This window comes from Periophthalmus magnuspinnatus, chromosome 14 (genome assembly GCF_009829125.3).
Source record: "Periophthalmus magnuspinnatus isolate fPerMag1 chromosome 14, fPerMag1.2.pri, whole genome shotgun sequence".
Lineage (NCBI taxonomy): Eukaryota > Metazoa > Chordata > Actinopteri > Gobiiformes > Gobiidae > Periophthalmus > Periophthalmus magnuspinnatus.
In genome coordinates, this window is record NC_047139.1 from 12,643,569 (window position 1) to 12,657,925 (window position 14,357).

At 38.7% G+C, this 14,357-nt stretch overlaps 1 protein-coding gene across 1 annotated transcript in view; it reads left to right on the top strand.

Moving 5' to 3' along the window:
- Positions 1-13,998, top strand: part of LOC117380907 (CXADR-like membrane protein) — a 149,841-nt gene extending 135,843 nt beyond the window's left edge. Inside the window, exons 4-7 of the mRNA XM_055226765.1 lie at positions 5,684-5,851; positions 8,902-9,024; positions 11,270-11,411; positions 13,365-13,998. Coding sequence (XP_055082740.1) covers positions 5,684-5,851; positions 8,902-9,024; positions 11,270-11,411; positions 13,365-13,767 — 836 coding nt within the window. The 3' untranslated portion in view covers positions 13,768-13,998. The remainder of the gene's footprint in view (positions 1-5,683; positions 5,852-8,901; positions 9,025-11,269; positions 11,412-13,364) is intronic.
- Positions 13,999-14,357: the final 359 nt, after the last annotated feature.

Consider the following 14,357-nt stretch of genomic DNA (forward strand, 5'->3'; position numbering starts at 1 on the left):
ACAGGGTCTTTAATGATGCATGTGGGGAAGAACCAGCAAATTGGAAGTGGGACTACATTAGCAGTCCTCCGCCCAGGTTTCTCTGCTCAGATGTCAAACGTGCTGGCTGCGTGCTAATCCCCCTCTCTCCTCCTCCTCCCGCTCCCTGTGGACTGCAGATAACACTTGTAGAATAGGGAGCAGACTATTTCCTGGAATTGAGTGTATGGCACGCAGGTGGGGAGCAGGTTATCGATTGGGACCAGTGCAGTCTGCAGTCCTTTACATTAGAGCGGCTTCCTGTTTATGAGACGCCATCGAGACATTTACTCCAGGATGCCCAACATGGCATGGTTAGTGTGGATAGAGCTAGGACTATGAACAGCTTGTGAATGGAATGATTCAATGAAATTGCAAAATTTGCCCTGGATTTAAAATATTTGGGGAGTTCAGTCATAGATGTGTGAAGTGTAATCAGTGCCCATTCAATGTTGCCCTTGTACATGATTAAAGCTCATTTTAATGATTCAAAGGATATAAATTATGAGACAAGCCCAAATCAGCAGACCATTCAAAATCAAGCTTTTATTTTTAACCTCTTTGAACTATTTGTAGATCTAGACTTAAAAAAGAACAACTACAGCCTACACCAAAAAAGTAAACCCAAATCTAAGATGCTTTTTATCTGGCTCTTTATGACATTCCCATGATGTTTCAGTTTATTGCATCTCAAAATACTGGTGCGACTCCACATGTCAGAAAAGTTACATAGTGGACGTTCAACATTCATAAAGCTGGTCACATACTAGACTCAAGGAATAGCAATTCTTAAGCCACTGTGATGTCCACTGCATGATTTTTTTTGTCTAATAAGATTGTTAAAGATCACACTACACAACATGAGGAATTTAAATTATGCAACAGCACGCATGCACACAATCAGTCATGGCTACGACCGAAGTATGTTGGAGTGAATATCAGGCTCTATAAGGTAACCGCTCAGTAATTGTACAGGTTAGCTGAGGCTTGCACATGCTAGTGATTTGGCGCTTGTAAAAGTTAGTAAATGAAAGAGAATCGGGGAGACATGGTCCTGTTTGCGGCTGAGCTCTTCTGCTGTTATTCTGGCGTTACATCAGACACGCTTGGTATCTGTTGCAGTTAGTCTTTGGTTGTATGACGGTTCTAAGTTTTCATCTTTGTCCTGGTCTCACTCTGAGACCTATGACTCACAATTTTTTGCTACAACTCAAGATTTTCCCCATGATCAAAAACTTTTCGTCGCAGACAGCCAAAGTCATGCAGAATCACAGCTTTAGGCAATATGAATGAAAGTGAATGCATTTCATTGCTGTTTGTGATGTTTCTTGACAAAAATGTGATATTATGACATGTTATGACATCCCTAATCATATTATAATATAATCTGCCCCCACATAACCCTCATCTCTCCATCTTGTCTGGAAGCTGTCAGTGCATCTCAGCCTGTGTTGGATAGTATCTGAATACATGTACCGAGAATATATATTCAGAATACTTTTGAGTAGCTGTATTCTATTACAGTTACGCTTTCATTTAGTGGCATTCAGAATACATCTACTTTTCTAAATTCAGAGGAATAAATTGTTGTACTTGATTGCACAATGTAGGCTTCAATATTAGGGAGAAAAATGGAAAACACAGCTCTTGTGGTGAGTGCATTTTTTCTGCTCCAGTTCAAGAGAGGAACAAACAGTGAAACAAACATGAAGCTGTTTTTAATCCTGTGTTTTATTCTAATATAAATGCCACTCGAGGTAAAACTATTCAGAATACAGTACTCTGATTGGGCAATATATCAGAATGTTTCACTATTCATTTTAATGCAGGTATTCAGCATTCTGTAACTAAATATATTACCAAAGTATTCTTCCCATCACTGATCTCAACTCCACATCAGAATGGTGCAAAGGCCAGGCTCATCTGTCAGGACCCTATGTGCTCTGTGGCCTCAAAGACTTACAGACAGCTGACTGCACAAGCTCACTCAGCTCGCCTGGCCGCTAGCCTCCGCCACTGGCTAACGGGGTGTAGAGGGAGAGAGGGAGAGAGAGAGAGGGAGAGAGAGAGGGACAGAGAGAGGAAGGAAGAGAGAGGGAGAGAAAAGGGAGGTAAGAGGGAGAGAGAAAAAGAGATAGAGGGGGAAAGCTAAAAAGGAAGGGGAGAAATTAAGAGGGGGGGTACAGGCAGAGAGAGTGGGAGGAGGGATAGAGCGGGGTGAGAGAGCTGGAGAAAGACACAGATAGAATGAAAGATACAGGGGGAGATATACGTGTGTGTGTATATATATATATATATATATATATATATATATATATATATATATAGACAGGGGAGTGAGAGAGAGAGAAAGGGAGAGAGAGGGAGGAGGAGGAAGAGAAGGAGAGAAAGTAAAGAGAGAGAGAGAGAGCGTGAGGGCATCTTGTATTCTGTCAGTCCAAAGAGTTCAAAAGGCCTGAGACCAGATGAAGACTTGTGGGCGGGAGACGTCTCAGAGAATGACAGCTGAGTGAGATGAGACAGACTATAGAGGACTGCATCAGAACAACTATAGGCAGAAAGCAAACTCCTGCACCAGCAAACCAAGTCCTGCCATCCAATATGTCTTATTTGAAGAACATTGGATGATGCGAATGATCATTACATGTGGAAATTAAAAGTGTGTTTGGGGCTGTAACTTAACCTTCTGACCACCTGGGGGCCCTTGAGGTCCTTTTGAGAAACTGTTTTTCTTTCAAACATCAATATTTCTGGCTGTATTGAGGTCTGTCATGTGAAATTTCTTACACTATCATGGAACAAGTAAAATGTTTAAATGCCACCATGAATTTTGACCTTGCATATTAAGTTCAAAGGCCAGAGCAAAAGGATACATTCGTCACCTTGGGGACCCTTGAGGACCAGCTAATTCACATATTCATATTTTTTTTCTTTCAAAACTCAGATCTCTATCTATTTCTACTCTACTCATACTTGTACAGACTTTATATATACACATTCTATATTTCCACATTATAAGGCAATTTTGCAATAAAAGTAAATCCAAAGTAAACAACAAAAGGTAGAAAAAACACACATTTTCAAAATTAAAAGAGTGAAATGAAAACTTGAGCCACATTTATTAGAACCTACTATATGTCAATAATTCATGGTGAAAAAATATTTGGTGCATTAGAGGATTATGTAAACACATAAACCAAATAAACATTTTTGATTCTATTGGATTTTATATTGTTAATGCTGTGATCTTGTCTCTGATGTCTGGTTGTTTTCCTACTGCCCTGAAACATGCTGTGGTCCAGCCACTCATCAAAAAGTCTAATATTGACCCAAATAATGTTTCTAACTTCAGACCCATCTCAAAGTCGCCCTTTTTGTGTAAATTTTTAGAGAAGGTTGCATATGACCAACTGCAGACTTACCTTAATCTAAACGAAATGGGAGTCTGTGAAATCCCTCAGGTATCCTCCAGGCATGATCCATAGAAAAAGAAAAAGATTTTTAGAGTGAAGATTTTTCAAGCGGCTTCTTCAGTTCTGGTCAAATTGCTGGTGGACACTGCCTTATTTATCTACCTGAAGGGAGAGGCTAAGTACAATGAAACTAACACATCTGTTTGTTTACAGTTTCTGTTTATTCACTAGATCTATTGAACTACACTATATCATCAAATATCATCCACCTGGGTGAAACAACTCTGGTCAAATCATATCAACTTTGACCAAGAATTAGACCAGACGGGGCAAAAATGGTTGGGGGTTCTGATGAGTTTTCCCCTTTCACTCCATCCTCCTATTCTTCACTCTCCTTCTCCCCATACTCCTCTCTTTACTCTCCTCTTTGTCCTCTTGGCCCTCCTCATCATCACTCTTCCTCTCTTTGTCATCCTCCCCCTTCTTGTTCTATTCCTCCTCTTTACTTTTCTATCCCCTCTCCTCCTCCTCAGCCTCCAACTTTTCTATTTACTCTACCGACACCTTCTTCACACTTGTGCTGAGATCTTCTTTGGTTACTCTATAAGCTGAGCACTCTTCTTCTGACTCATCTTGGCTGCAGAGATTCTCTTCTTCAATCAACTGTACAACATCATCAAGAGCCTCCTCTTTACTACAGCCTCTACTCATTTTCTGACTCAAATTGGCCACTGTGAAATGACTTTATTAACACTCTGTCTTTATTTACACTTTTTGACACATCAAAAAAATATTTAAAAAATATATTTGCCAGACTTGTGTGGGTCAGAGGGGAGATGGTTGTTTTGATGTTCATACAGGTGTCACAGGTGGTCACAGTGCTGGACCCACAGAGCATCGTTACCTTCAAAACAACCAGTTTTGTCCTGATTTATATTATAATCCATCTTAAAATTGTTTTAGTCATGACGTGTTTATAATAGAAGTCAATGGGGAATTGTGTATAATCCTCTCCCATTCAAAAAACATAGTAACGCACCAAATATTTCTTCATCATGAAATGTGCCTGCAATTTTCCACTTTTTGTTTACTTTGGGTGTAGTTCTATTGCAAAATCACCTTATAATGTGTAAAAATATAACATATATGTAAAGTTTGCATATGTATGAGTAGTAGTAGAAGTAGATGAAGAGCGTTTTCTGCATAATCCTCTCCCGAAACACAGTGATGCACCACATTTTTTTCTACCATGAATTATTAACATACACTAAGCTCAAATAAATTTTGCTCAAGTTTTCCACTTCACTCTTTTAATTTTGAATTTTTTATTTTTCATGGTTTTCTGGGTGTACTTTTACAGCAAAATAGCCTTATAATGTAAAAACAAAATCCGTCAGATATAAAAGGCATGCAGATGTATGAGTAACGTAGAAATAGATGAAGAGATGTGAGTTTTGAAAGTAGAAACAATCGATGTGGATTTTATGGCCTTTTAAAAATTATGATTAATGTGACCTAATTTTGAAGGTGACTGGAGGGTTAAAGAAGACATACTGTTGTAGTTATAATCTATGAGACCCATGGATCCTAATTTGCACATTTTAAATCAGTTTATTCACCTAAAATGACTTGATAAAATTTCACTGTTAGAAAATTGTGGTGTCCAGTGGGAGCTAACGTCGCCACAAATGTCATCACAACAAAGAGCTGTGAAGTTGTTGGCACCTCCGATGGAAAGCTGCTCACACTAGCAAGTAATAGATTCATTTAGTCAGTATTTGTACCAAAATGACTATGTGATGCTGCCGTATCTTATGCGTATCACCGATTAAGAAAATGAAGGAGAATGGAGAATGAAGTAGGTTGAGCGCATTGGGCGTGTAGCGATGGCAGTGAAAACAGGAGTTGATCAGCAATATGAATATGACGTCTTGAAAATAAGCAATCAAAAACTGCTCAAAAGCACAAATCACCCCAAATACAACTTCAAGAGGGTAAATAGTGAATGGAAACAACTATAACATGATTAAAAGCTCGACAAGTGTAGATTTTGTATAATAGGTCTGCTATATATTATTTTTTTCAATCAGTCATATAGTCAAATGATGGTTTATATTGTACATTGAGATCTTTATAGATACGATTCTTAACCAAATAAAATACCAAAGTGTATTACTGGTCAAAATTACAACTGTAATTTGTAATATAATTTGTAGTTGTAACTGTACAACTGTTTGATTGTTTGTGTGCAGTGAAGCCGTCAAAGCCGCGCTGCTGGATGGAGGGAAAGCTGTTGGAGGGGGGAGATGTGAAGATGAGCTGTAAGTCGTCTGACGGCTCAGACCCCATTCACTACAAATGGGAGAGGGTCCTGGACAAGGGCAAGTACGTTGGCAAGCTACCCCCCATGGCTCTCATAGGTAAGATCTTAATGTATTATTATGTTTGGCTGTTCTTTAATGAGGAGTTCATTGATGTGATTTGTGGTTTAAAACACAAACTGTATTTTTCTATAGCCTCCAATTTTCTGGGGGAGATCTCTTTGTTTTGAATGTCTAATTTTAAATTGATTATCAAATGTATATGTGATGAAACATGTTCTCAACAAGGACAAGCCAACGTTTGTACTAGGGCTAGTAATCGACCAAAGAACTTCTTTGTTGACTAAAGATAGGCACTGTGTATTAATTAAATCGACTGAAAGGGACTAATATAAATTTTGGTTGGATAAGAAACCTTCAACATTCTCTGACAAATCCAGAATGATATCTCTTTGTGTTTTTGTTTTTTTTTATACAGAAGGACATCAGTTTTGTCATCACTCCCTCTGTTGCACCTCGAGCTGGGCTCAAACATGGCAGTGCAATAAATTTGCTTATTTCAGTGACAGACATGAAACAAAGGAGCTCATTAGTCATCAACATTTAACAGTTTGAGCAAAATGACATTTCTCTCACCTCCTGTTCACAGAGTTCAGTGCTTTGCTCATTGGTTCTGCACAAATATGCAATGTTTTTTCAGCACCCTATGATTTTTTTTTTTTCCTTTAGTTTTTCCCCACAAGCAGACAATTATTTTGATCTGGGCGGACCGTGTGTGTCCCTGATTGGCTAATCCACCTGTCAATCAGGCCTAACTGAACTTGGCAACCAGCACTCACATCTTTGTAAAGTATCAGGGAAGTGTGCGTCTTTTAGATCCCAATCAACCATCAACTGACTAAATAACTAAGGGACTGCAGCCCTAATTTTTAGATTAAATATATATAAATATGTTTAATACGTTGTCTCTGAACATTTCAGGCAAAGCAATAATTCCTCCATGCAGACAAACAGGTGGCGAATCTCCCATAAGGAAAGCAATCTAATTTGACGCAGGAGAAAAATGCTAAACTTTGAGAAGCTAAAAGAGAACCTACAGTGTATTTGCTGACATTATTCCGCACTGATCTAATGAATCCTGCTCTAATGTCTTCACCGTGAGACCGATGCTCCTGTGCTATCGCCGTGGGGCCCGGTCCTGTCCTGATCAGGTGGAGATGGCACAGCGAGTTCAAGTACAGTCGGGAAAAATGAATACTGCCACTTGTCACGTTCAGCTCTTTCAGGACTTTTATGGCTTTTTGTGCTGACTGCGTTGTCTCGTCCCACACAAGAAAGTCCCCTGTCTGCTCAAATTCATCACCCACTTTCTCCATCTGCCCTGCTTGCCTTAAATCTAACTTAGAAAAGTGCTTTCTTGTACAAAAGAAGGATATCTACGTCGGTTAAAATTACTTGAAATTCTATGATTTGGCTTAAATTTATTGACTGAGCTGGGACTTGATTCAATATTAGTTCAATATATTTTATTTCCCAAGCAAAGTGCACTTGAAATGGAAAGAATGTCTAAACAATCTCACACAATGGGACATAAAAGGTTGTGCTTATGTTGTAGAATTTGATGATGTCATAATCTCAGATGGGCCAATATAATTCTATGGGAGATTCACCGTTTTTGACAGAAATAGCCAAAATAGAATAGTTGAACCCATAGACTGTATACATAAATGGACATAGTTAACCTGCTAGCCTCCGTGTTTCAAATAGGAGGTGAGCATGGGTGCACTTTCAATTTTAATCGACTCTGGCTTCAATTTACTGAAAATTGCTGGGCCTCTCTCTGTAACTGTGTCTCGTCATTTTGGTCTTAAAATGTTCCTACTGACCTCGCTCCAGATTGGCTCTTCGGTTGCTAGGATACTCATGGTTGGAATTCCTAATATGAAACCTGGCTCTAAATTCTACTCTCGTCGCGCTTCATTTCACTGGAGCCAAAATCTGTGGTTGACACAAACTCACTTAGTCCACTTCTTTATACAGTCTCCCTTATCATTATTTGTTAGGGATTGGGTGTATTTATGTGTGAAAAGGCAGATTAAACTTATGAATCACTCAAAAATCTTGAAAGATTTCAAACAATTAATTCTATTTTCTGGTATAGTACAAAAATCTGCACAATCCCAACAAAAAATGTGTTGACTAATAAAAATTAGACACCATCAGCCAATTGACTAAGCGAGTACAGGACTACAGCTCTGGAAATATTAATCGTGTTTCTTAAAATCCCTTTAACAACAGTTATGCCTTTGAAGTTTAATAATAGCACCACTTTCTGAGGCTTCCCTTCCCTTTTGTTGTTGATTTTGTGCCAGTTTTCATTTCATGTAGCTAAGACAAATAATTACAGAGATATTAACCTTAAACCAGGTCAACAAATCTGCAATCTGACAGTTAAACAGCAAACTTCACCTGAGAATTCTGACCACAAAGTTCAATCTTGTCAGTAAAAAAATTATTTCACAATACCTTAAGAAAGTGGAGACATTTTTCATACCCCAAAGACATGATTGTTGTCAGTTGAAAGAGCTTGACTACATATTACATTCACAATTTGAGTTAATATACTTAAGCACATTATTTGACAGAGGATTGTATATTTTAGTATTCACTACACCCAGGATGAATAAAATACTGGATTTGAATTTGGTATATTGATTTAGAATAGATAACACATTTTGAAGCACGATATATGGCTACAGAGATATATTGTGATAAATGAAAATGCTCTATAACACTCATAAAGCAGGATAATCCCAGTAAACCAGTTTTAAATAGACTATCATTAAAAATGGCAGAATAAACCGATAATTAGGTATAGCAGTTATTTATTCAACTCTCTACAGCTCAAATCTCACGTTATTACATAAAAATGGCACAAATCTCCCCACTATTGCCAACATAAAGTACTGATGATAAATACTGAGCCCCAAAATATGTTGTTCCAGCTGTCACATACTGAACGATAAGTTGATATTGTAATTGTACTAAAACATCTCAACAGTGTTTGAAATAATGACATACATCAAAATAATAATTAGAGATTCAAGTAATTTTTGTATTTTAGCTCACATTGTTTTTTTTCTTTCCAGATTTGAAGAACCCAGAGATCGTGACACTGAGAAACTTAACAAAGGAGAGTGCTGGAGTGTACAAGTGCACGGCCAGTAACGACGTGGGAGAGGAGAGCTGCACTGTGGAGGTCAAGATGCACTGTGAGTGACCTTTCACCTTTGACCTCTACTTTTCCACAATCAAACATACTGGACAAACAAGACTCAATCCATCGTGCAGGGTTGTACGAGTGAATTCCAGTATACTGTGATGATTTTTTTCTCTTTCTTTTAACTTTTAAGCTCTTATTTGGGCTGGGGTTTTAATTACTCTTGAGTTATGTTTAAACTAGTTTGCACACATTATGGGTGAATGTGACTTGAATGATCAGTAAAATGTTTGTGAGTGTGTGTGTTTGTGCGTGTGTGCGTATGTAGAGCCTTTATAGAAGGTGTAAAGGGCTATGGGGAGCGGATCAAAGTACATGGGCTTATGTGTTTGGCTGTCTGTTGTTTTTAGCGTAGTATTTGAACAATGTGACCGTAGGTAATATCTGTTTAGTTTATTTGAGGTCTATTTATCTATAAACATTGAATCTATGTTTTCAGTATTTCCTACAACCTGTTCAGGGACTCTGGAGTAAATTAGCATTTATACTATAACTTCGCACCATCATCTCTCCTATGACTTGTCTTGGTTAATGTCCTGCTGTGCACTGTCCCTGTACAAAAAGGTTCATCTTGTCCTAAAATTGTCTTATTGTCTATTGTCTTATATAAAACTAAATATTGACAAAGGAAAGGAACAAAATTAGTTTTTTCATTCAAATCAAACTTTTACAAACTAGAACAAAATAAAATAAAACCTTGACGAAGTAATACAATACAAAATCGTCTTAGGTGTTGCAACTCTTCTCTCCAGTCACAAAAAGATTCAAGTTTATCTGTATTTTTGCAATTTTATATTTAGCAGAGGAAATAAATGCAATTGATTTCAAGTAGCCTCCTCAAACGCAGTGTCTACTTAAAGAACCTGAAACCATTTTTGTCCAATGTATTTGAGCAACGTTTGCCCCAGTACATGTGTATTGTATAAGCAGCTCTTGAGGTCAAAATATGTCCACTATGTGCTCTCTGCATCTGATTATAAAGAGTTTTCATGTCCACGAATCAGAAAGTGCGCTGGTCACATGCTAGTTGTTAGCATTACCATGACAGCAAACTCTGCTCTGGTACCTGAAAATTGTGGAAAGCGACTAAACCATAACTAAACCAGGACTAAACCAGGTCTAAATTAGGGCTAAATTGAGATTAAACCAGGTCCAATTCATATCTAAATCAGGATTAAACCAGGTCTAAACCAGGATTAAACTTGGATTAAACCCAGGTATAAATCAGGAAAAAACCCAATCTAAACCAGGTCAAAACTAAGACTAAAGCAGGACTAAACCAAGACTAAACCAAGATTAAACCAAGATTAAACCAAGACTAAACCAGGACTAAACTAGGACTAAACTAGGACTAAACTAGGACCAAACTGGGGAGTAAACTGGGGACTAACCAGGACTAAAGCAGGACTAAACAAGGCCTAAACTGGGGACTAAACCAGGACTAAACCAGGTCTAAACTAGGACTAAACCAGGAACTAAACCAGGTCTAAACCAGGACAAAAGCACGACTGAACCAGGACTAAAGCAGGACTAAAGCAGGACTAAAGCAGGACTAAAGCAGGACTAAAGCAGGACTAAAGCAGGACTAAAGCAGGACTAAAGCAGTATCTGTCACATTTTTCCCCATTGAGAAGCCTGGAAGACAACCGAAGAAGAGATTTATGAACGTAGTGAAAGAAGACTTGACATTTGAATCATGAGAAGAGGATGCAGAGGATAGGGTTAAATGGAGCTACTTTATTCACTCTATACAAAAAAATGCAAAAAAGCTCAAATCCATTAGTCTTCATTAGCCCTTGCCACCAATTAAACGTCTATCAATTTACATCCATAGCCAATTATTAGCGGTAATGTTTGAATGACCTCTATGCTGCTCGTTGGCTGATAACATGGGATTTCACCTGTGGACAGTCCTCACATGTGATTGGATAAGGGCTGTGTTATTAATGGCATTGTGGTCAGAGGAGCTAACAAGAGCCACACAACTCAATCTGATGTTCTCTTTATCGAACGCTGCACGATCAATCGGGAGCTTCCTACAGGCACTGAATGACTTACACGGAGATAGTACAGAGGAGGAGGTGGGAAAGTTGCCTGAAGCTAGGTTATGGACGAAGGTGAGATAAGGACAGTGTTTTCTGAGTTTATGGTTTTATGAAGTTCAAATAGCAACAAAGTGGACTTGTAATTCAAACGATAGTATTGACTTTTGACGACTGTGTTTTGTACTGTCACAGATGTGAGGGGAATGGGCGTGGTAGCCGGTGCTGTTGTAGGCGTGTCCTTCGGTGTGCTCCTCATTATCCTCATCATCTGGCTGGTGTTCCGCAAGAAGGAGATGAAGAAGTACGAGGAGGAGGAGACACCCAATGAAATCAGGTACGGACGACAATGTCCACTTCCTACATCATCTGCACACAAAGTGCACTGCACACATGAACTCCTGGAACGTCACAACAACAAATCCTGAGGTTAACGCACTATTTAATTTATCGAAGCCAAACGAGCCAGTGCAGAGAGATCTCCTTGATCTAACTGAGGCTGTAGTACTCAAGATGTATAGTCAATAAATCTGTCAATGGTGTCTTAGTCGACCAGAATTTTTATTATTATTATCATCATTTTATTTAGATTGTAAGGATTTAGGAGAAGTTGATAACAGAGAGTGAGCTGAAGATTTATTTTTTATTTTTTGTATTTATTTGTAAAAAGGCAGATTAAACTCATCTGCTCCATCTGTTCTTAGCACTTTTTTCTGCATGAATAGTTGTTTTTGCATGAACTTGTGTGCAGGTGTTGTCTTGTGAGTGCAGTTTGGGTCAGATGCAGAGATATGTGATACTTTTAAAAGCTTCTGCAACATCGATCTGAAGAGCATGTCTTTAGTTAAACAAGATTTTTTTGTTGTTGACTACAGCCTTAGATTGAACACAATGAAGACTAGGACAAAGATCAAGATCATTTTATCTGTTTCCAGTTTTGTTTTTTCCATAAAAGTTCAGAAATTTAATTATCTGCCAGCGGAGTAAAAAGTGGCACTTGAAGTATAGCCTATATATAAGAAAAACTCCAACTCCATTGACGATACAAAACAAAGCCGTTAAATCACATAATCTATCCAGGTAAAATAAGTCATTAAAGCCATCATTTGTGATTAAATTGGCAGACCTGACCTTGTTGTTAAGGTTACAGATGGCAGCTTTAAATTATTCTCATCAAGGTTGCTCTTCTCAATTTAATTAACTAGTTTTAACTCATGAACTGTTTTAACTGCAGTCAAACTAAAATATTAATTTCTCACTTCATTTTTGCTAAATTACTTTAGTACAAACTCCTATGCTCTGTCTATAGTAGACACAGGCACGGCTCAGGCCTCATCCACAGACCTTGCCCCTCACTGGCACAGCTGCAGTGGCTCAGTGCAGCGTCTAAGAGTCAGAAGTTGGAACAGCGGGGGTAGTCTATCAAAAAGTTCTCAGATGAAGAAAACTGAAGCGGTATATAAAAGTGCATAAAAGATTCAGAATTAGAAATTGTATATAAAACTATACTCTTATTACAGTGATTAGGGCTGGGCCATATCATATCTGGTCATATATACTGTACATGGATGCAATTTGGAATATCGTGAGATAATTGCATGTGTACTCAGTTTTTTGTCAAATGTGAGGTAGACAGAATTGTGGCTAATTGGTATCGCTAAAGTCAAGAGCGACTTAAACACTGACTGTGGAGGCTCTACAGAAAGCTAAGCTAAAAACACTAATAAGGAAAGAGATAAGTGAGGAGTGGAGGAAGATCTTAGCTATAGCGGAAATAGTCAAAGTTATTGTTATCACAAATGTTCTCTTTTTTTGTGAATACAAATTTTAAGCCATAGCGCTGTGGCCTAATTTTAACAGGTCTAAATTACAAGGATGTTTTTTTCCTCCTAAAATCAAGCATTAAAATAAATGCAAATAAAATAAGTTACTTAAATATAATAGGCGTAATAAGCCCAATAATTAGGGTTGTCAAAAGTATAGAAAATCAGACACTAATCGATATATAAACTAGTATAAAAACTTGATACTCATTTGAACAATTAAAAAAAAAAGTCACATTCACAGGACAGAAGTGAACCCTGAATATCTTTAGAATGATTTTGAGCTGTATCAGAACAAGTATAAGACCATGATGGACCACTAAGGAACCTACCTAGACGGCTGAGGGCACAAATATAAGACCAGAGGATAAAATAAAAGAATGATTTAATGATGAAAATGACTTTCTATTGTATAAATAAAAACTTCGATTTTATGTTTAAACTCATCCAATGTGTGTGTGTTCCAGGGAGGACGCGGAGGCTCCCAAGGCCAAACTGGTGAAGCCCAACTCTCTATCGTCGTCCCGCTCCGGCAGCTCTCGCTCGGGCACCTCCTCCACCCAGTCCATGGTCCACAACATGCCCCCGCGTCCCCAACGAGCCTGCGTGCCCGCCGTGGCCGCCCTCAAAGAGAACTGCCACCAAACCCCCGGCAGCTTCTCCCAGTCTCCCCCCGGGTACTCCCAGCAGGCCGGGTACTCCCAGACCCTCCCCAAGACCCCCGAGCCACGCCCCACCCCCTCTTCCTCCTCCACCACCACCACCTCCAAGCCCAGCCCACCGCCCAAACTCAGCCCCGCCAACCTGTCTCGCATGGGGGCCACTCCGGTCATGATCCCAGCCCAGAGCAAGGCCTTCCAGACTGTGTAGACCGGTGCGCATACTATGGACCCTCTCCCCCCTTTGCTCAAGTCTCAGGACATGGCAACCAGCTCTATTCATTATAAACTTTGGGACAATCTTCTTCACCATTAATCTATTATTATTTTTTACCCTCCACAAATTGACGAACTGTTGTCAAGATGGCCGATTGAAGGATGTATTGCTACGAAAGCAAAATACGTACTGTGATATAAGGACTACGGAGGTGTGTGAAACTCTTCAAAACTCCAGTTACAGCCTCAAGCTAATTTCAAATGACACGACATTGATATTGCATTGGGATGAGTGGTGTTGATTGTACAAACTGCGTATTATATCCACTTTAATGAGTTCTATCATCTCTGCTGTCTCCACGTTTCTGTCATATTTCCATGTGTACAGTTTGCCAAAGTCATTCTAGTCATAGCCATTCCACTGGACACTCAACATAGAATCTGTTTTGTGCTCAGCAAGATGAAACTGTTTTTAGTAGGTTTAGAAGTATAAAAGAAGCTAAGTCATGGATCTAACTCCAAAAAACTTCAAAACTGAGAGAAAAAGTAAAAAAATTCAAAAAAATATTTCAGGCTGCCAAGAAG